Here is a 21582-nt window from a genome sequence, read left to right as displayed (position 1 = left end):
GAAGAGATCCAAGATTTAGATCCTCAAAGCCAAAGTGAGAGCATTTGTGTCAAAATTAAGGGAGAGAAGAATAACAGAGATCTCACTGTGGGAGTTTACTATAGATCCCCAAGCCAAACGGAGGACATAGATGATGCCTTCCTGGAACAGATGGCCAAGCATGCAAAAGGAAGGGAGATAGTAGTAATGGGGGACTTCAATTACCCAGATATTTGTTGGACGTCAAACTCAGCCAAAAGCATAAGGTCAAACAGATTCCTCACTGGCCTTGCAGACAACTTCATTGTCCAGAAAGTGGGAGAAGCAACAAGAGGAACAGCCATTTTAGATCTGGTCCTAACCAATGTTGATGACCTGGTTAGTGGGGTAGAAGTGGAAGGATCATTAGGAGCGAGTGATCATGCTCTTCTGAAGTTTACTATACAGCGGAAAGGAGCAGCCAAGCATACTAGGACTCAATTTCTTGACTTTAAGAAAGCCGACTTCATAAAACTTAGGGAAGTGCTGGGTGAGATCCCATGGACAACAATACTAAAAGGAAAGAGAGTTCATGATGGCTGGGAGTTTGTTAAGAGGGAGATAGTTAAGAGGGAGAAAGCACAACGTCAGGCAATACCAATGAGACGGAAACATGGAAGGTGCCTAAAGAAGCCAGGGTGGCTATCTAAAGAACTTTTAACTGAATTAAGATTAAAAAAGGATGTGTACAAAAAATGGAAAAGGGGGGAAACCACCAAAGAGGAATTCAAACAAATAGCCAGCACGTGTAGACACAAAGTCAGAAAAGCTAAAGCACAGAATGAACTCAGGCTTGCTAGAGAGGTTAAAAGCAACAAAAAAGGCTTTTATGGGTATGTTCGTAGCAAAAGGAAGAACAAAGAAACAGTGGGGTCACTCAGAGGAGAAGATGGTGAAATGCAAACAGGGGACACAGAAAGGGCTGAACTCCTCAATGCCTTCTTTGCCTCAGTCTTCTCCGATAAAGAAAACAATGCCCGACCTGAAGAATTTGGAGCAAATGATTCAGCAAAGGAAACACAGCCCAGAATAACTAAGGAGATAGTACAAGAATATTTGGCTAGTTTAGATGTATTCAAGTCTCCAGGGCCAGATGAACTGCATCCAAGAGTATTAAAAGAACTGGCAGATGTGATCTCAGAACCACTGGCAGTCATCTTTGAGAATTCCTGGAGAACAGGCGAAGTCCCGGCAGACTGGAGGAGGGCAAATGTTGTCCCTATTTTCAAAAAGGGGAAAAGAGAGGACCCAAATAATTACCGCCCAGTCAGTCTGACATCAATAGCAGGGAAGATTCTGGAGCAGATCGTTAAGCAAACAGTCTGTGAGCACCTAGAAAGGAATGCTGTGATCACCAATAGTCAGCATGGATTTCTGAAAAATAAGTCATGTCAGACTAACCTGATCTCGTTTTTTGACAGAATTACAAGCCTGGTAGATGAAGGGAACGCAGTGGATGTAGCCTACCTTGATTTCAGCAAGGCATTTGACAAGGTGCCCCATGATATTCTTGTAAATAAGCTGGTAAAATGCGGTCTTGACTATGCTACCACTCAGTGGATTTGTAACTGGCTGACTGACCGAACCCAAAGGGTGCTCATCAATGGTTCCTCTTCATCCTGGAGAAGAGTGACTAGTGGGGTGCCACAGGGTTCTGTCTTGGGCCCGGTCTTATTCAACATCTTTATCAACGACTTGGATGATGGACTCAAGGGCATCCTGATCAAATTTGCAGATGACACCAAACTGGGAGGGGTGGCTAACACCCCAGAGGACAGGATCACACTTCAAAACGACCTTGACAGATTAGAGAACTGGGCCAAAACAAACAAGATGAATTTTAACAGGGAGAAATGTAAAGTATTGCACTTGGGCAAAAAAAATGAGAGGCACAACTACAAGATGGGTGACACCTGGCTTGAGAGCAGTACATGTGAAAAGGATCTAGGAGTCTTGGTTGACCACAAACTTGACATGAGCCAACAGTGTGACGCGGCAGCTAAAAAAGCCAATGCAATTCTGGGCTGCATCAATAGGAGTATAGCATCTAGATCAAGGGAAGGAATAGTGCCACTGTATTCTGCTCTGGTCAGACCACACCTGGAGTACTGTGTCCAGTTCTGGGCACCACAATTCAAGAAGGACACTGACAAACTGGAACGTGTCCAGAGGAGGGCAACCAAAATGGTCAAAGGCCTGGAAACGATGCCTTATGAGGAACGGCTAAGGGAGCTGGGCATGTTTAGCCTGGAGAAGAGGAGGTTAAGGGGTGATATGATAAAAAGGTAAAGGTAAAGGTACCCCTGCCCGAACGGGCCAGTCTTGACAGACTCTGGGGTTTGTGCGCCCATCTCACATCTATAGGCCGGGGGCCAGCGCTGTCCGCAGACACTTCCGGGTCACGTGGCCAGCGTGACAAAGCTGCATCTGGCGAGCCAGCGCAGCACACGGAACGCCGTTTACCTTCCCGCTGGTAAGCGGTACCTATTTATCTACTTGCACCCGGGGGTGCTTTCGAACTGCTAGGTTGGCAGGCGCTGGGACCGAGCAGCGGGAGCGCACCCCGCCGCGGGGATTCGAACCGCCGACCTTTCGATCGGCAAGCCCTAGGCGCTGAGGCTTTTACCCACAGCGCCACCCGCGTCCCGATATGATAAAGGTAAAGGTAAAGGTACCCCTGCCCGAACGGGCCAGTCTTGACAGACTCTGGGGTTTGTGCGCCCATCTCACATCTATTGGCCGGGGGCCAGCGCTGTCCGGGGACACTTCCGGGTCACGTGGCCAGCGTGACAACGCTGCTCTGGCGAGCCAGAGCCGCACACGGAACGCCGTTTACCTTCCCGCTGGTAAGCGGTACCTATTTATCTACTTGCCCCCGGGGGTGCTTTCGAACTGCTAGGTGGGCAGGCGCTGGGACCGAGCAGCGGGAGCGCACCCCGCCGCGGGGATTCGAACCGCCGACCTTTCGATCGGCAAGCCCTAGGCGTTGAGGCTTTAGCCCACAGCGCCACCCGCGTCCCGATATGATAGCCATGTTCAAATATATAAAAGGATGTCACATAGAGGAGGGAGAAAGGTTGTTTTCTGCTGCTCCAGAGAAGCGGACACGGAGCAATGGATCCAAACTACAAGAAAGAAGATTCCACCTAAACATTAGGAAGAACTTCCTGACAGTAAGAGCTGTTCGACAGTGGAATGTGCTGCCAAGGAGTGTGGTGGAGTCTCCTTCTTTGGAGGTCTCTAAGCAGAGGCTTGACAACCATATGTCAAGAGTGCTCTGATGGTGTTTCCTGCTTGGCAGGGGGTTGGACTCGATGGCCCTTGTGGTCTCTTCCAACTCTATGATTCTATGATTCTATGATTCTATGAATCCCTGTGACGGGGTGAGCCCCGTTGCTCGGTCCCTGCTCCTGCCAACCTAGCAGTTCGAAAGCACGTCAAAGTGCAAGTAGATCAATAGGTACCGCTCCGGCGGGAAGGTAAACAGAGTTTCCGTGCGCTGCTCTGGTTCGCCAGAAGCGGCTTAGTCATGCTGGACACATGACCCGGAAGCTGTATGCTGGCTCCCTCGGCCAATAAAGTGAGATAAGCGCCGCAACCCCAGAGTCGGCCACGACTGGACCTAATGGTCCCCTTTACCTTATTGGAGAAAGAGGTAACACAATAGAAGCTTACAAAGTTGTGGCCCAAGATAAAGATAAAGAACCGTAAGAAGAAAGGAGGACAGGGAGGAGGCCTTGAAGTTAGGCCATCAATAGTTAGCAGCACCCTAAACAGCAGCCTGGGCAGAAACAGTAGCCACCTTGTGGCAACACTCACCCAGTAAGATGTGGCATATTCCTTTTAAAATTACAGTAATTATTCCATAATTTGCATGAACTTAGTATATGCAAATGCTATGCAAATCTGCATCTTGTATGGGGTGGGCAGGGTGAGGCATTCTCTCCTTTTTTACTGATACATACATGGCCAAATTCCCAGTAGTGATGTATGGAAGTGAGAGCTGGACCATAAAGAAGGCTGATCGCCAAGAATTGATGCCTTTGAATTATGGTGCTGGAGGAGACTCTTGAGAGTCCCATGGACTGCAAGAAGATCAAACCTCTCCATTCTTAAGGAAATAAGCCCTGAGTGCTCACTGGAAGGACAGATCCTGAAGCTGAGGCTCCAATACTTTGGCCACCTCATGAGAAGAGAAGACTCCCTGGAAAAGACCCTGATGCTGGGAAAGATGGAGGGCACAAGGAGAAGGGGATGACAGAGGATGAGATGGTGGGACAGTGTTCTCGAAGCTACCAGCATGAGTTTGACCAAACTGCGGGAGGCAGTGGAAGACAGGAGTGCCTGGCGTGCTCTGGTCCATGGGGTCACAAAGAGTCGGACACGACTAAACAACAACAACACATGCCCAAATGTGCTGCATGTGCAGCAAAGTTAGTCCTATGCCTACCTTTCTTTTAGGAAACTGGTTCCTTTTAGAAACAAAACCGTTAAGATCAGAAAAGCCTGAGAGATCCAGGAGAGGGTTTATCATTAAACCAATTATAATGGTTTTAAATCTACGTCTGATCAAAGGATCTCTCTCTCTCACCACCCTCAATGCGCCGCCGCTGTTAAAAACTCACAAGGCAATTTACAGTAACGAAAGTGGCAAGGCATGTGCGCACATGTACAATTCATAAAAATTAAGCTTCAGCCTGAACGCAAACATCTGGGCAGGATGTGGTGAGCGACTCTTTCCCTCATGGCTAGCAGGGCACCTGGCTGGCTTTCCGGCACTGGGAGGATGCACAGTGGGTAGTGAGAGTAATAGTTATTTTCAAGGAAGTGTGGTTTTGGGGTTTGGGGTTTTTTGAGGGGGTGGTACTGAGTGTGGGGCCCCAGCTCTACAGGGTAGGAGGGTGGAAGGGCACGGGGCCTTTATCATTTCAGCAAAGAGGGTTCTGGGAAAGATTTCCTGAGACAAGGTGAGGTGTTTCCCCCTCCCCAGATGAGACTCGCCAAGCCTGCCATGTTAAGAGAGAGCCGTGCTACGGGTGATGTCAGCGGAGGGATATTATTACAGTTTTATGGCCTGCTGCCCTGTGGGCGGACAGGAAACGGTTGTCTTGCGGTGCTTTGCTAAAATGCGTACACTGATCCTGTTAGGAAGTGATATGTTGGGTCCTCATCAGCTGCCTTGTGAACGTGAGGTAGGACAGTCAGTTACAGAGAGTATCATCGTAAGACTTAGTGATGCTATGGGAGCCAATGTACTAAACAAACTTCTCTCTCTCTCTCTCTCTCTCTCTCTCTCTCTCTCTCTCTCACACACACACACACACACACACACACACATACACACACACACAAAATTCTACCATCTGTCCCAGAAGGAAGCTGTGCTCCCTAATTCTCTCCTCCTCTGTCTCTGTACACACACACAGAGAGAGAGAGAGAGAGCTCTGTACGTGCTCAGAGGCACTCTTTATATCATTATATGGGATATATTCCTTCACATCTGCTTCTTTAAAGAAGGGGCTTCAAGAGCCTCAAATTTCCAGAGTGCTGCTGGTTTAGATTCTTGCTGACTCAGTACACGACCTTCTCTTGCACAGTTTAAGAGAAAGTCTGTGCGAGAGAAACCACAGTGAAAGGACAAGGGGTGAGTCAGAGGCCAGGCTGGTAGCTTGCCACCTCCAGATGCTGCCACCTTCAAGGAAATGTTTCGCCTCTTTTGCCAATGGGCACGACTGCTTGGACCAGGAGAATTATCCTGTGCAATCAGGAGTCCAAAATCTTTGCCTGTCAACCCACCAAGGCTTGCGAATCAAGCAAGGAAGAGGAGGTTGCAAGACAGGAAAGTGGCAGCAGGCTTCAGATGGCTCAAGCAAGCAAGTCAAGTTTGCTGCCACATATCAGGTGGTGGGGTGGTCAGAAATACCTATTTCCCCCCACCAGCTGGCTGGAGAAAAAAGGGTGCCGCTGGACATGCACAGAGTACCTTTGTGTCAGTATTAAAGGAATAAAAGCCACATGTTTGGGCGTTTCAAGTCCTGAGTAGTCAGTCCACCCACCCAATGCTTTAAATAAAACACATTAACAGCAAATTAAGCTCTGAGGTGCCAACCCTGGGGAAAATGATTCCTTGGTCCCCCAAGGGATATGCTAGACTGAGGAAAAAGGAAAATGACACAGGCTTCTGTGATATTCACCAGTTGTTTGCACCAGGCACAGCTGGGATGGGAACGGATGCACTCGTGGCAGGAGGGATGAGGCTGGCATGAACCTGCAAAGGAAACACAGGTGGGCTAATGCCAGATTTCAGCCTGCAATCTCTCTCTCTCCCACTGTCCTCTGCTGAGACACCTGACAGTCCCCAGGCACTCTGATTGGCCAGTCTGGTTCTATCTCCTCTTCCAAACCCATTGTTGGGAAGCTGCTAAATCTCATGAACTCGCAGTCAGACAATCCCCAAGCACAGGACAATAAGGCTGAAATCCCCTCCCTCACTTAAGCGCTAGTAAGCTCCATTGAATACAATGGAGATTAATTCTGATTACTATTATTATTTAATTTATATACCACTTTTATGCCGAAATGACTTCTAACTATACAGTTAATTAGCCACTCTGAGCCCGGCTTCGGCTGGGGAGGGCGGAATATAAATTTAAAAAAAAAAAAAATTATTATTAATCCACAATTAAAATGCTCAACAACATTAGGGGGTTAGTCATACTTACCTTTCCTCTGCTCTTTCTATCGCACCCCCCTTTCCCCCTTTTTCTTTTTTCTTTGGAGCTTTCCCTGCAGAAACCCGTTCTTTAAAGCTCAATCAGAGCAAACAGCAATTAGCTGAAACCCCGAATTTATGTTTGCTTCATTTGAGCAGTAAAAAAACTGCTCAGACACAGAGCTTTTAAGCATGGACCAGTGCCTGGAATGAGCGGGCCAAATGGTAAGTGTAGTTAAGCCCTAAGACATCTCAAATTAAAATGTACAATAAAACAGTTAAAAAGCATAACAATCAAAGCAGTAAAAACAAGCCACAAGTTCAAATTAGGGGAACCCTTGCTTAAAAATTTTGCTGGAGCCTCTTGTATTTCAGCAGGGAAGGCATTCAACAACACTGGTGTCACCACTGAAAAGGCCCTGTCTCCATGTTACCACAAGTAGATTATCATCAGGCCATGGCAAAACCAACCAGATTCCATTAGCTGATTGCAGGCAGTGAAGAGGAATATGGTTTTTCAGGTAACCTGGTCCAGAGTTACTTAGTGTGCAAGTAGCAGTGCCTGAAAACTGGCTCGGTGGCTAATAGGCAGCTAGCACGGATCCCTCACACTAGTATGATATCTGCCTGAGAAGAAGCCCCCCTCACCACTGGGGCTGCAACCAGCTGCAGTCTCTGGACCAAAGACACAGAGGATACCTTCCAACATTTCTCCAATGAAAATAGGGACGTCTTAAGGAAAAGTGGGACATTCTTGGATCAAATCAGAATCCAGGACGGCGTCTGAAAATCCAGCACCTTTCCTGGAAAACAGGGACACTCGGAGGGTCTGCTGCACTGCCAGCTAAAAGGTTGAAACTCTGACACTCTCCCCCTGTCCAAAACCCATCTCTCCACTTTACCTGTATCCAGCATCTTCTCTGCATGTACCAGTGTAAGGAGAATAAATAGAAGCCACAGTCTCACAGTCCATCCAGTGGGAAGCATAGCCTGGTAAGCAAGATTAAAAAGCAGAGTGGGGTTGTTAGGGGAACTGGAGAAGGAGATGCTGTTCTCTTCCTCCTGTACAGAAAAGGATAGCTGGATTACTGTTGGGCGAAGGGCGGGGGCCGTATTGTGGGCATGAGTGGAGCCTAAATCCCGTGGTGGTTGAGCATATGCTGTGCATGTTGTACAAGGTCCCACGTTCAATCTGTAGATCTCTGGGAATCCAAAGGATCCGGGCACTACCAAGTGATATGGAAGACCTCTGCCTGGGGTCCCTGGAGAGATGCCACCAATCAGAGTAGACAATAAAAAGATAAAGGGGCCCCAGACCATTAGGTCCAGTAGTGGCCGACTCTGGGGTTGTGGTGCTCATCTCGCTTTACTGGCCAAGGGAGCCGGCGTACAGCTTCCAGGTCATGTGGCCAGCATGACTAAGCCGCTTCTGGCGAACCAGAGCAGCGCATGGAAACACCGTTTACCTTCCCAATGGAGCGCTACCTATTTATCTACTTGCACTTTGACATGCTTTTGAACTGCTAGGTTGGCAGGAGCAGGGACCGAGCAACGGGAGCTCACCCGGTCGCGGGGATTCGAACCGCCGACCTTCTGATCGGCAAGTCCTAGGCTCTGTGGTTTAACCGACAGCGCCACCCGCGTACCATGGATTAGACAATACTGGATATTTATATATATATGTATCCCACACTTCGTCCCAAAGGAGCCGAAGGCAGCAAACACATCTGCTAGGTTGAACTGCTAGGTTGGCAGGCGCTGGGACTGAATGACGGGAGCACATCCCGTCGCGGGGATTCGAACCGCCGACCCTTCGATCGGCAAGTCCTAGGCACTGAGGCTTTTACCCACAGTGCCACCCGTGTCCCTTAAACACATCAGTAAGAAACATCTAAAAACAATCAACGTTTGGAAGTGTTGGGTGGCTGGACAGACAAATAAAGTGGCCACAAGATATAAGGAAGCTTCCAAGATTTCTATGAATGTTGGTTCTACAGCTGAGTCCAATGGCTCTCTCACACATAAGGGGTGTGCGTTCAAAAATCACCCCAGAAATCTGTCTCCGGTTATCTGTGAGAGTATTATAGACAAGAGCTGTATGGGAAAGCGCCCTATTAGAAAAGTTGACCAACAAACAAGTCAGCACGGGGACAAGCAAAATTGGAAGCCTTCCCCTCAGTACGGTCCCCCTTTATCCAGTGCTTTTTTCGGGGGAGGCGTAGGGGTACACATACCCCCTAAACATTTTGTGAATCTTTGTGCTTTTGTCCATTTACTGTAGTTATTTTTCCTGATCTGAACTATAAAATGGTAATTTTTCTGGAGTCAAAATGAGAGTACGCCCTAAACATATTTTTTTAAGAAAAAAAGCACTTTCTTTATCACCAGGCATAGGCAAACATGGCCCCCCAGATGTTTTAGGACTACAACTCCCATCATCCCTGACCACCCTGTCCTGTTAGCTAGGGATGATGGCTAAAAACATCAAAAACATCTGGAGGGCCGAGTTTGCCTATGCCTGCTTTATCACATACATAGCCACAACCGATCCCCGCCCCCCCCACCAACAGCATCCACAACCTAGCCCCCCCCCCTTTACAAACAAGCCACACTGCAATCAACTGAACACAGCCAAGCAGGTTCGGGGGACCCCCCCCCCAAATAAAACCCCTACGCTAAGACTTTAGGCAAGAGAATGAAAGAACAATAACCTCCCAATCTCCCTTCCTTTCTTTTTCCGCAACTGCAAGACCTCTGTGACAAAAAAAGTGTCTCTCGCTAAATGTAAACGAACTGTGAAAAAGACTCTATGAATTGGAAGTGGAGACAATAGATGTACCTTTCGCTGCATCTGTTTTGTAACACACACAAAAAAATCCTTAATAAAAACTATTTTAAAAAGAAAAGAAAAAGCTGAGTAGGAAAGCTGAGCAGTAGGAGAAATGGCAAGAAGGTTCGAGACTGGCGTGCATGACGCAAATGTGTTTATATACAATGTTGCTGTTGTGGTGAGATCAAATGTGGGAGAATCTTTCTATGCTTCTTGCAACGCTGCACAAAGACGTGCAATTTTTTCCCACCCTTCCATCTTGCATCACCCTCAATGCAGACATTTCAAATACTTGGGTTGCGTAAAATTTTGTAATTTCTAATGTGCAGTGGCGTAGCGTGGGGGTGCAGGGGGGGCCGGCCGCACCGGGCGCAACATCTGGGGGGGGCGCTCACACTCGCAGCTCTCTGCCCCTACCTGGTTCACTCACTCTCTCTCACTGCAGTGCTGGCTGTGCGAATCCGATCCGAGCCGCTGGGTCGCTGCCCACTGTGGAGGGGGTGGGTGCCAGGCGTGCGGTGCAGAGAGCGAGGGACTATCTGGGGGAGGGACAGTGCAGCGGCCGCCCAGCGCAGCGCTGAGCGCGGGAGAGAACCACACCAGACCAGACCAGGCAGCAGCAAGAAGAAGCTGGCAGCGGCGGCAGGCTAGGGGTTAGGGGGCGCAAATTACTTGCTTTGCCCCGGGTGCTGACAACCCACGCTACGCCGCTAATGTGGCTATTGCAGTAAAATGGGGGGGGGTTGGGGGGGCACCAATACAGCTACTTGCCGAGAGCACAAGGGATCCTAGGTTTGCCTCTGGGTATGTTGTGTCTTTAAAATTTCTCATTATGAAGCAAGATTTGGGGATCCCTTGCTCGTAAAAGCACTATCCCAAGACAGGTTATGTGTGCAAACCATTCGAGCAAAATACATAAGACACATGTTTGCAATCTAAATCTGATCTAAATTCTGGAAAATTCTGCAAAGCTATGAAAAACAATGGCACTTCAAAACTTAATTGCCTTTCTGAGCAACACACTGTTTACAACTTGTGAGTAAAAACACACATTTCTACAGAAGACACTGTTTATGAGTAAAACCATGCCTTCAGAACAAGCGATGACCTCCATCCATTACACGGATTAGTCATTCTGTGCTGCCTGCTCAGAGATAAAGAAAGTTCGTGAAATCTTATTCTTTCACAATTTGACTCGGAGGTGGCGAAAGATAAAGAAACGGCCACCTGAACTATTCTAGCTGAAGCGTTCCTGGAGCATAAAGTGTTTGATTTCCACAGATACTTGAGGAAAAGATCTCAAACCTACCTTGAAGCTGACTTGGCTGCCGGTCACAACTGTCTGTGGCAAAGTTCAGTGGCAAGGGAGCTATGCACTCTGAGGCAGTGGAAGCAGTTCTCAGGCCAACTCCACAATTTCAGAGGCTGTGCTTCCCCTCTAGAGGTAACCAAGGAACATCGAACCCTGCAAGATTATCTCAAGACAACCCCTCCCTTCCTGTGAAGAAAGGGCAAGCCCAACAGTATGCAGCTAGCTTGTTTCTGCCTCAGCTACAAAAATATATTGGGGGAAATAATCAACTGCCTGCACTTTCAGAGAGGGTGCACAGAGGCAGCGTACTAATCTATCTCATGCACACCCCTGTGTGTCTCCACCCTCTGGAACTCAAGGCACGGGTTTTCCCAAGTGAATCGCCTTGATTCAAAGAACTGACCAGCCCCAGACATGCTTAGTTTCGGCAAAGTGCCTTTGGACCAGAACTGAGGAACCTGTGCTACCCCCTCCAGATATTGTTAGGACTCCATCTCCCATCATCCCTGGTCATCATTGGCTGTGATAGATGGAGATGGTAGGAGTTGGAGTCAAGCAAGGTTCTGAAATAAAAAAGTTAAGGTTATATATATCTATATATATATATTCATAAATGTGCTGGCCAGGCGCACACATGGATATGTGGACCACATGTCTGGAGCAGCCCAGGAAGACCGTCCTGAAACCATTTTGACTCCCAAACTGACCAAATGTTTTCTCTGCAAGGAGGGAGGGGGTGAGGGAACCTTCCCATTGTCTCAGGAATTGGGTAATCACCATCTCAGGAAAGGCAATCAGATAAGACATTATCAGATAACCTGGCAGACAGGAAAAACAACATTCAAATTTCTGTTGTAGACCGCCTTTTCTGTGATGTATGTATAATGTATGGAGGAGTGGTCTTGAGCTCCAGGACAGGGAATTTAAAATGTCTATATAAGGGCAGGCACACCTTGGTTCTGGGTCCTCCTCCTTTCCTGCGTGTGAGGGGAGCACCCTGTTGCAACAGCGTTAATAAAGATCAGGCTTACTAGCTGCTTTGCTTCTCAATATCCTCTGGTTGGCCTCTGTTATTTTCTCCAACCAATGGAGAACCTACAAAGGACTCTACAGTGGTGCTTCACAAGACGAAAAGAATCCGTTCTGTGATTCGCTTCGTCTAGCGGTTTTTTCATCTTGCGAAGCAAGCCCATTGACGGATTAGCGCTATTAGCAGCTTATCGGCTTATCGGATCAGCGGATAAGCGGCTTAGTGGCTTAGAAAAGGGGGGAGGGGGAAAAACCGCAGGAACTCGCAAGACATTTTCGTCTTGCGAAGCAAGCCCATAGGAAATTCGTTTTGCGAAGCACCTCCAAAACGGAAAACTCTTTCGTCTAGCGAGTTTTCAGTCTTGCGAGGCATTCGTCTTGCGGGGCACCACTGTATAAGGGCTCTTGTATAAGGGAATAAGGGCAGATTTTTGTTTATTACAGTTCAGACTATGTCCTTAGATGTTCTTGAGCTGGGGAGATGGATGCTTTGGCATCCAAAGGAGCACATGGCTGAGAGCTTTTCTAACCTCTGTTGGCTGCTTGACAATGCACCCCATGTACCCATGGGATGCATTGAATCCACTTCACATTGTTATGTGGACGTGAAATGATGTATAATGAGATAAAAAAGGTGTTTGAAGTGATAACACATTCCAATGGTGGGCGGGGCCACAGGTAAAAGTGGGTGGAGCAAAGAATGCAAATTTTCACCTCTGTACAGTAAGCCGGTTTCTACAAGTAGCCCTTTCTGTGTGCAAGGAAGAAACACCATCAGATTTCAAGGACGCATTCTAGCCAAGCAAAAACACCCAACAAGGGTGAAATGCAGGGCTGGTGATGGGGTGTGTCTAGGGGGAAGGGGGAGTCCAATAGGCCAGATGGAGAGGACCGCATGGCCCCATTTCTCCCCCCAGGCCTGAGATTTCCACATTGTTATGTAGCTCAGCATATCATGAGGCTCAAAGCAAGGGTGTGGGCGTTTCATTCATCTAGGGTGGTGGTGGTGGAACCGTTCGGTTGGCTCAGTTTTGAGAAAAGCCCAACACCACCTCATGTCTCCATATAAACCAAATCAAACAAAAAGTTGCATAAATTTCCACTGTGTTGCTCTCCTTATAAGGACTTCTTTTGCCTGAGATCGACGCATGGTTACAAGATGCACCGCAATCAGTTCACATCTGCTGTTGCTGTGTAGCATCAGGCCCAACAAACAAAAGAATGAAACAAAAGAAGCTCCCATGCAAGGAAGCCCAGAGTACAATAGAGTCCAGGGTTGCTTATCTCATGCATCTAATTTGCCCAATGTCAAAGAGGCTTTGCAGGTTTTCAGCGCTTCCAAAACCTGCAAAACGTGTTTGGCCAGATAACTGTGCTGTTCCTTGCACGAGTGAAGAAAGCTGGGAAATAGTGTGAGCTAACAACCCATCTTTTCTTCAATTTTAACACAGAAGGCTTTCATCATGATCAACCTTCCAGCTTCTGCTAGTTCCCTCTCACATCTCCCACTTTCCGATACTCAAATATCATTAAATAACCCCTACGCCCACCATATAAAACTGTAGCTTACAGGAGAACAAAAACAAGACAGAACAGCATGTACCGCATCTATAAGAAAAACAACAACAAAATGACACACACACACACACACCAAATGACATCCAAGTCTATTCAGAATTGTTCTTCCCGTCTCTGTGGTGCCTTGTAGATCTTCTGATAACTTGTACCCCTCACCCCGTATGTGATTTACTGGCTGCAGCTCCAGGTCCCCATCACATTGCTGAGGTTGCCGGAAATCAGCTTGTTACTGTGCCCAGGGTTCAAGTTCCTCGATGTCACCTGTCCCTCCTAGATGGCTGGCCATTTGTTGCTGACACAGTGCAGGGCTGTGGGTGCATGCACACGGCCACATTTCCTGCAAACTTTGGCTTGCTGTTCCAAATGCTAGAAGTCACAATCCACAAACTCAACAAAACTCTTTCCTTCAAACAAATAAACTGTACTCTCTTTTGCATGTGATTTCTTGCAACTCAGAAGATTTCAATTGCTTTTTGCTAAAGTAAGAAAATTTCTAGCAATTTCCCAGTCAGTTTGCAATCCTGTTTCTTAGGCCAATCTGACCCCTTATTAGTCAGAAGTTTCATTATTATTTTCAGTGCTTTTTCTGGGGGGGGGGGGTGCAGGGGTATGGATATCCCTAAGCACTTTGTGAATCTTGGTACTTTTGTCCATTTACTGTATTAATTTTTCCCAATTTAAACTATAAAATGGTGGTTTTCTTGAGTCAAAATGAGAGTACCCTAAACATTTTTTTTAAGAAAAAAAGCACTGATTATTATTATTGTTTCATTATCTCCCATCATCCGAGGATCACAGGGAGATTTACAATATGTTTACAGTCTGGCTCAGCCTTCACAGACAGCTCTAAGGATTCTGTCTCACTTTTTTATTGTATGAAGAAACCTCTCTTTCAAACATCTTGCTTTTCTGCTTTGTGTGCAAACGTTCCTCAGACTTGTTAACCACACTATCATGTTTAGACTTTTTTCCCCCTGCAGCTAGTGAAAAGGTGTTAAGCAAATCAGCATCTTGGGGCCCTGCAAAATTCACCAGCGGAGCTGCCTTCCTTTTATCAGTTGTCGTCTCGGCAGCTCCACTGGCTTCTATGAGCAGGCCAAAGTGCTGCTTAAATCTTCTCCAATTTTCTGGAGCACAGCTTAAGAGATCTAACACATCTAGGGCTTCTTTCTCAAGCTTTCTGGCTTCAAAATCATCCTATAGATCACTATCCCACTTCTGGTACTGCCTGTTTGAAATATACTCAGAGTCGCAAAGTGATTTCATGCTCTTTATTCAGCTCATAGTGGTGAGGAGGAATGAATGAAAGTCCCCTCACAGTATCTGCTTTATATACATTATTTACACAATGGGCTGCACATGATTGGCTAATTCCGGAATTCTACTGTAAGCCAATCAGGTTGTGGATTCACTTCTATCTGGAGCAGGATTGGGTGGTTCCTGCCAACCAATCATACTGCTGCATTGTTCTAGGACCAATCAGACTGCTGCATTCTGAATCCTATTGTTCTAGGACCAATCAGACTGCTGCATTTTGGATGCTATTGTTCTAGGACCAATCAGACTGCTGCAGTTTGGATCCTATTCAACTCAGTACATAACACTGTTGTTCCCTGAATAAGTGAAAAAAGCAGGGAGCTGTCCTAGACTAAGATCAAATGTTGTATTTAGTTTCAACTCAAAATACCTTCAGTCATGATCCTGCCATTTCAGTCATGTTCTCTGGCGACACTCCTTGTTCCTTCCAGCCCAGCTCTTTAAAGGAGCCAACTTTCACATTAGAGGCTTTCTTTATCAAACCCATAATATTTTTAGTTAAAGAAATATAGCATTGCTGGAGATATACACAGTGGTACCTAGGGACTCAAATGGCTTCGCTCCCGAACAAATCGGCTCCCGAACGCCGCAAAATAAGTGTTCCGGTTTGTGAATTTTTTTCGGAAGCTGAACATCCGACGCAACTTCTGTGAGTGCAGAAAGCTCCTGCAGCCAATCGGAAGCCACACCTTGGTTTTCAAACAATTTCGGGAGTCAAACGGACTCCTGGAACAGATTAAGTTCAACAGAAGAATTGATGCTTTTGGATTATGGTGCTGGAGGACTCTTGAGAGTCCCATGGACTGCAAGAAGATCAAACCTCTCCATTCTGAAGGAAATCAGCCCTGAGTGCTCACTGGAAGGACAGATCCTGAAGCTGAGGGATATAAAAATACGTATTATCAGATAGCTCTGTTGTTGGTTAGAGCGTGGTACTGATAACACCAAGGTTTAATCCCTGTATGGGGCGGCTGCACATTTCTGCATTGGTCCCTTCCAACTCTTATGATTCTATGACGCAATTTAGTCCCAGGAGCATTACATAGGAGCCATAAGATATTGTTTTGAACTGTTGGAAATTTCATTTCCAGAGTGTTCAGAGGTAAGGCACATGAAGACATCCTACAGCAAAGATGATAGATAGAGATAGAGATAGAGATAGAGATAGAGATAGAGATAGAGATAGAGATAGAGATAGAGATAGCGATAGAGATAGAGAGATAGAGATAGATAAATAGATGATAGATAGATAGATAGATAGATAGATAGATAGATAGATGTTCAGATTTATGCATAAATCTGACCGGAGATAACTAGGGTGGCTAGATGTTTAATAGTTTACTTATTTATTCCATTTACAGTGGTACTTCGGGTTAAGTACTTAATTTGTTCCGGAGGTCCGTTCTTAACCTGAAACTGTTCTTAACCTGAAGCACCACTTTAGCTAATAGGGCCTCCTGCTGCCGCCACGCCGCCAGAGCACAATTTCTGTTCTCATCCTGAAGCAAAGTTCTTAACCCGAAGTACTATTTCTGGATTAGCGGAGTCTGTAACCAGAAGCATATGTAACCCCAGGTACCACTGTATATCCCATCTTTCCTGCAACGGTCTCAAGGGGGGTTATACAACGTTCTTCCCCCTCCCCAATCTTCACAGCGACCTTGTGAGGTAGGTGAGGATGAGAGAGCACAATCGGCCCACGATTATCCAGCAAGCTTCGTGGCTGAGTTGGGTGTAGGAATCCCACCCTGTTTCGCACATGGGCACTCTAGGTATAACCTAGAGCTGAAACTAAAGAGAACTGTATTTGCCTGTTCTTTTCCGCAAGAGTCAGATGTCTCCCTCTTGCATTCTGTGGCCATTAACAGCACTGCAAAGCTGCTCCGTCTCACGTAAACAGACTAACAGTTTCCACGTGAGGAACGTTCAGCAGCTGTTGGGCTTGTCAGTGGACTGCGTGCAAAACGCTGGCTTTCAGAATGACTCCAGGATGAACTTTTAGAAAGAGGTCGTGACTAGCTGTACGGCTCTTTTACGATGTGGCTATTTAATTCTGGTCTACGGGTCTCTTAAGAGGGTGGCCAGGGCCAAAAAGAGGAGAGACCCTGACCCTTTAATTGCTGTGCAGAAGCGGGCAATTCAGCAGGTGTAGCCCACACCTGCTGAAACTCACCTACCGCTACACAACTATTAAAAAGTGCAGTCGCCCTCTCCTCTTTTTGCAGCTGGATCCCCATAACCGCCCGTTGGGCCTCGAAAGTAAATAACACGAGGATATTTCTGAAGAGCCGGGGATTTCTCTGAAGTTTCCACCACACCACAACGAAGCAGTCTATTCTTCAGTTTAAAATTCAAAACTTAAAAATAGAACGGCAGTTTTGAAGTTTCCGCCGCAATAGTTGGTAAGGCTACACACACGCCCCTCCAGGTGCGTGCAGCATATAGAGTCCTTTCCCCACAGCCAGCCATGCATGTACAGAGCTGTGTTGGATGGTGGTCCCAATGGGGAAAATGCGGTGAGTCTGGAAAGAACGAGCAAATCAGGGCTATGGGAGCCAGCATGGTGTAGTGGTTAAGAGCGGTAGACTAGTAATCTGGTGAACGGGGTTCGCGTCTCCGCTCCTCCACATGCAGTTGCTGGGTGACCTTGGGCCAGTCACACTTCTCTGAAGTCTCTCAGCCCCACTCACCTCACAGAGTGTTTGTTGTGGGGGAGGAAGGGAAAGGAGGTTGTTAGCCGCTTTGATACTCCTTAGGGTAGTGATAAAGCGGGATATCAAATCCAAACTCCTCTTCTTTGTACATGCCATTACCTTTAAAGGACATTTGAAATGAAGTCTTTCCTTCAAATAATTCTGGAAACTGTAGCTTACCCATCACAGATCTAAAATTCCTAGCAGCCTTAACAAACTTCAGTTCTTATTCTTTGGGAAAGAAAAAAAATGATTCAAATGTGTTTTAAAGGTATGGTCCAGAACAGTGGTCCCCTTGTGCAATCAAGCTGAAGAATCACAGATGTTAAGCTTCCTAGAGCTGGTGGCAGATTGGAGTAACTGCCGTTGCTTGTATTTGTGGAAGTGAAGAATCAGCCGTTGGATTTTTGTTCCAGCATCCCTAGGTGTAACTCAAAATCTTTCACAGCTTCTAGAAGAACTGAAAGTTGTGTTCCCACTGCTGGTTTTGGAGTCTACACACAAGGTCAGCCACAATCGTTATCTACCTTGTATTTATCCTGTTATTTTCCCCACCCCACCCCAACTAAGCTTTGATTCAAATTGAGAAAAATAATGACCTAGCTGTGTTTTAAGCTGGTAATGGGCACATAGCCCAAGCCTCACACTCCTTCCTAGGCACCATCTTAAGGCTATGGTAGTGGCGTCCGCCCTGTGGAACGCCCTCCCATCTGATGTCAAAACAATAAACAACTACCTGACATTCAGAAGTCATCTTTTTAATGTATGATATTTTAGTGTTTTTTGGTTTCTATGGAAGCCGCCCAGAGTGGCTGGGGAAACCCATCCAGATGGGCAGGGTTCAAATAAATTATTATTATTATTATTATCATCATCATCATCATCATCACTATGAAGCATGCAGACCTCATGGTTTCAACATAAGCCTGTTTCTTAACATCCAGCTTGATATTAAAGAATTTTGAATGCTTGCTCACACTTTTCTGACAGTTTGACTGGTCCTAATAAGGTAGGGGTGTCTAATCCATGGTCCTCCAGATCTTGCAGAACTCCTATAATTTATAATTCACAACCAGTGGCTGGGCTGATGGGAGATGGGAGATGGGAGTTTAACACCTAGAGAGCACTATGTTGGCTACTCTATAAGAAAGGTGGCTGTGTCTGATGTGAATTTTGGATTCCCCATCACCATCTTACAGATTAATGGAGCTGCCTTTGTTTAGATGAAAGCCATGACATTCAAATTGCAAAATGTGGAGCTATAAACACCTGATTTCATCATGAAAAATGATCTTCACAACACACCTTCGTAAAACTACAGGGAAATATGTACAAAAGAACTTTAGAAACAGGGTAGAGCTTACATTCCCCAAGAAACAGAAAAACGAAAGTGCTTAAGCTGTAAGTTAATTGAGCATTGTGCAGAATTTACCAAAAATATATCAGACAATGGAAGCAATTACAGTGGTACCTTGGGTTAAGAACATAATTCGTTCCGGAGGTCCGTTCTTAACCTGAAACTGTTCTTAACCTGAAGCACCACTTTAGCTAATGGGGCCTCCCACTGTTGCTGCGCCGCCGCGGCACAATTTCTGTTCTCATCCTAAAGCAAAGTTCTTAACCCGAGGTACTATTTCTGGGTTAGTGGAGTCTGTAACCTGAAGCGTCTGTAACCCGAGGTACCACTGTATACCAAACATGGAGCAACACAAGAGAGTTTTGAATCCCAGATACTTGGATCATGTTGTGTCGCCAAAAGCAATTTGCTCAATCTTGGACTAAAAATGGAGATTTAAAGGGACGTAACTTGAGCAGCAGTTGGGAAGACAAAGTAATTGATTAAAAAAATAAAGAACTGTAAGGTGTTCCACACATCAAAAGTGCTATTTGCATGTTAAACGGAAAGTGGTCTCACAGGGAGGTTTTGTCACAGATAAACATAGACAATGTTAGTTTATCTGCATACCACATTTTCCACAAATGAGTTTGTGCAGAAAATACACTGCAAATAAATATTCTGATTACAATAACCATAATGTATAATTTTAAAAAAGGATCACTGCATCAGAACACTGGAAGTTAAGCAATTCATCAGCTCATATAAAAAAGGGCAAAAACCCACCAAATATGTCTTGCGTGAACTTAATTCTGAATCAGTTAAGGTAGGGTAGGTTACCTTTTTAAAAAAAAAACTCTAAAAAAAGAAGAGCTCTGCTGCTTTGTTCCTCCAGCATTCACAGGGGCTAACCAGATGCTTCGTGCAGGGATGTATGCAAGCAGGGCATAAAGAAAACCGCCTCCATTGTTTGCCATCAGCACGTCTTAGAGATCTACTGCTGAATGTGCCTAATTCTTAATTAAAAAACAACAACCCATTTTTATCAGGGTTGGCTAATCTGTGGCCCTCCAGATGTTGTGGACTCCCATGTTGTGGAGTCAGGGATGATGGGAGATGGGAGTGAGAGCTGGACCATAAAGAAGGCTGATCGCCGAAGAATTTATGCTTTTGAATTATGGTACTGGAGGAGACTCTTGAGAGTCCCATGGACTGCAAGAAGATCAAACCTCTCCATTCTGAAGGAAATCAGCCCTGAGTGCTCACTGGAAGGACAGATCCTGAAGCTGAGGCTCCAATACTTTGGCCACCTCATGAGAAGAGAAGACTCCCTGGGAAAGACCCTGATGCTGGGAAAGATAGAGGGCACAAGGAGAAGGGGACGACAGAGGACGAGATGGTTGGACAGTGTTCTCGAGGCTACCAGCATGAGTTTGACCAAACTGCGGGAGGCAATGGAAGACAGGAGTGCCTGGTGTGCTCTGGGCCATGGGGTCACGAAGAGTCAGACAAAACTAAACAACTAAACAACAACATCTGGAGGGCTACGGCCATGTTTTACCTAATGCCAGAAAACTTCACAAGGTTATACCATCCTGAAGACCAGAGGGAAAGGGTGTGGCACCAAAACAAAGAAGGAAAGTGGGGGGAGATATTTACGAGCTAGGTGCCTGTATAAGCAGATAGGTCTTTAACTGCTCCTTACAGATAGCAAGTCTCCCCTCCCTGCACCCTCATTATTAGGACCTCTGTCTGTAAGATTGCCAGCTTGCTCAAGGTTCCTGCAGCTCAATACGAAAACCTTAGCCGATGATCATTGCCAAGTTGGATTTCTGCACACAAGAACAGACCAGCATAGTTTGCAGGTTGCTGGGGGTTTTTTTCTGGTCACCTGGCAGCCCTACTCATTTGTCGCTATATCCACGGTTCCAAGACTCAATGCTTTTGTCCCTTCTCAAAACAAGCAAGCAAAAAACCTTGCAGGCAACCAAGACAAACTCACGGTTCGATGTTGATGCATGCTAGTTCCAAAAGCAGGCACTCTGGTCTGATCACTCGGTCACCGAAACTGGAGTAGCAGATGCACGGTGGTTTGGAAGAACAGCAAAGCCTTCTTGGGTTCCCTGCCTTCTTGGGGCTGTTTTCCCAAGCTTGAAGGAACAGCAACAGGGCTGGCCAGAGGCACTTCCTCCCGTCGCATTCAGCTCTACTGCTCGCAAGTGACAACTTGATTTGCGTGCGTCTTTTCTTTTCTTCTGAAGGCTGTTGAGAGGAAGGCGGCTTGGAAGGCGGGAGGAGACCAAGAGCTGAGGCAAAGAAAGAGAAGCCAGCAAAGACAAAAACGGCTGATAAGGGGGAAAAGAGGCCCAGATTGAGGTGTGTGTCTTAAGGAGCATAGACAGCAGTGTTAGAAATATATATATTTCTTAAATATATATAAGCTAGGCGCCAAATGGTCCCTGAAACCAAAGTCGTACAGTGGTACCTTGGATTACAGATGCTTCAGGTTACAGGTGCTTCAGGTTACAGACTCCGCTAACCCAGAAATAGTACCTTGGGTTAAGAACTTTGCTTCAGGATGAGAACAGAAATCGTGCTCCGGCAGCGCAGCAGCAACAGGAGGCCCCATTAGCTAAAGTGGTAGCTCAGGTTAAGAAGTTTCAGGTTAAGAATGGACCTCCAGAACGATTTAAGTTCTTAACCCGAGGTACCACTGTAGTTGCCAAAAAGGAATGTCTAGTTGCCATAGGGATGTGG

At 46.3% G+C, this 21582-nt stretch overlaps 1 protein-coding gene across 1 annotated transcript in view; it reads right to left on the bottom strand.

Annotated features, from left to right (window-relative positions):
- The window catches only part of ITGB7 (integrin subunit beta 7), a 49288-nt gene extending 28052 nt beyond the window's left edge, over positions 1 to 21236 (bottom strand). Inside the window, 5 exon segments of the mRNA XM_082212427.1 lie at positions 6213 to 6286; positions 7633 to 7720; positions 20828 to 20872; positions 20875 to 21101; positions 21104 to 21236. Of these exon segments, the coding sequence (XP_082068553.1) occupies positions 6213 to 6286; positions 7633 to 7720; positions 20828 to 20872; positions 20875 to 21101; positions 21104 to 21221 (552 nt within the window). The 5' untranslated portion in view covers positions 21222 to 21236.
- Between the last annotated feature and the right edge of the window lie 346 nt (positions 21237 to 21582).

Source organism: Podarcis vaucheri, assembly GCF_965113315.1.
Source record: "Podarcis vaucheri genome assembly, chromosome: 2".
Taxonomy (NCBI): Eukaryota; Metazoa; Chordata; class Lepidosauria; order Squamata; family Lacertidae; genus Podarcis; species Podarcis vaucheri.
This window is presented reverse-complemented; position numbering and strand designations above follow the sequence as displayed.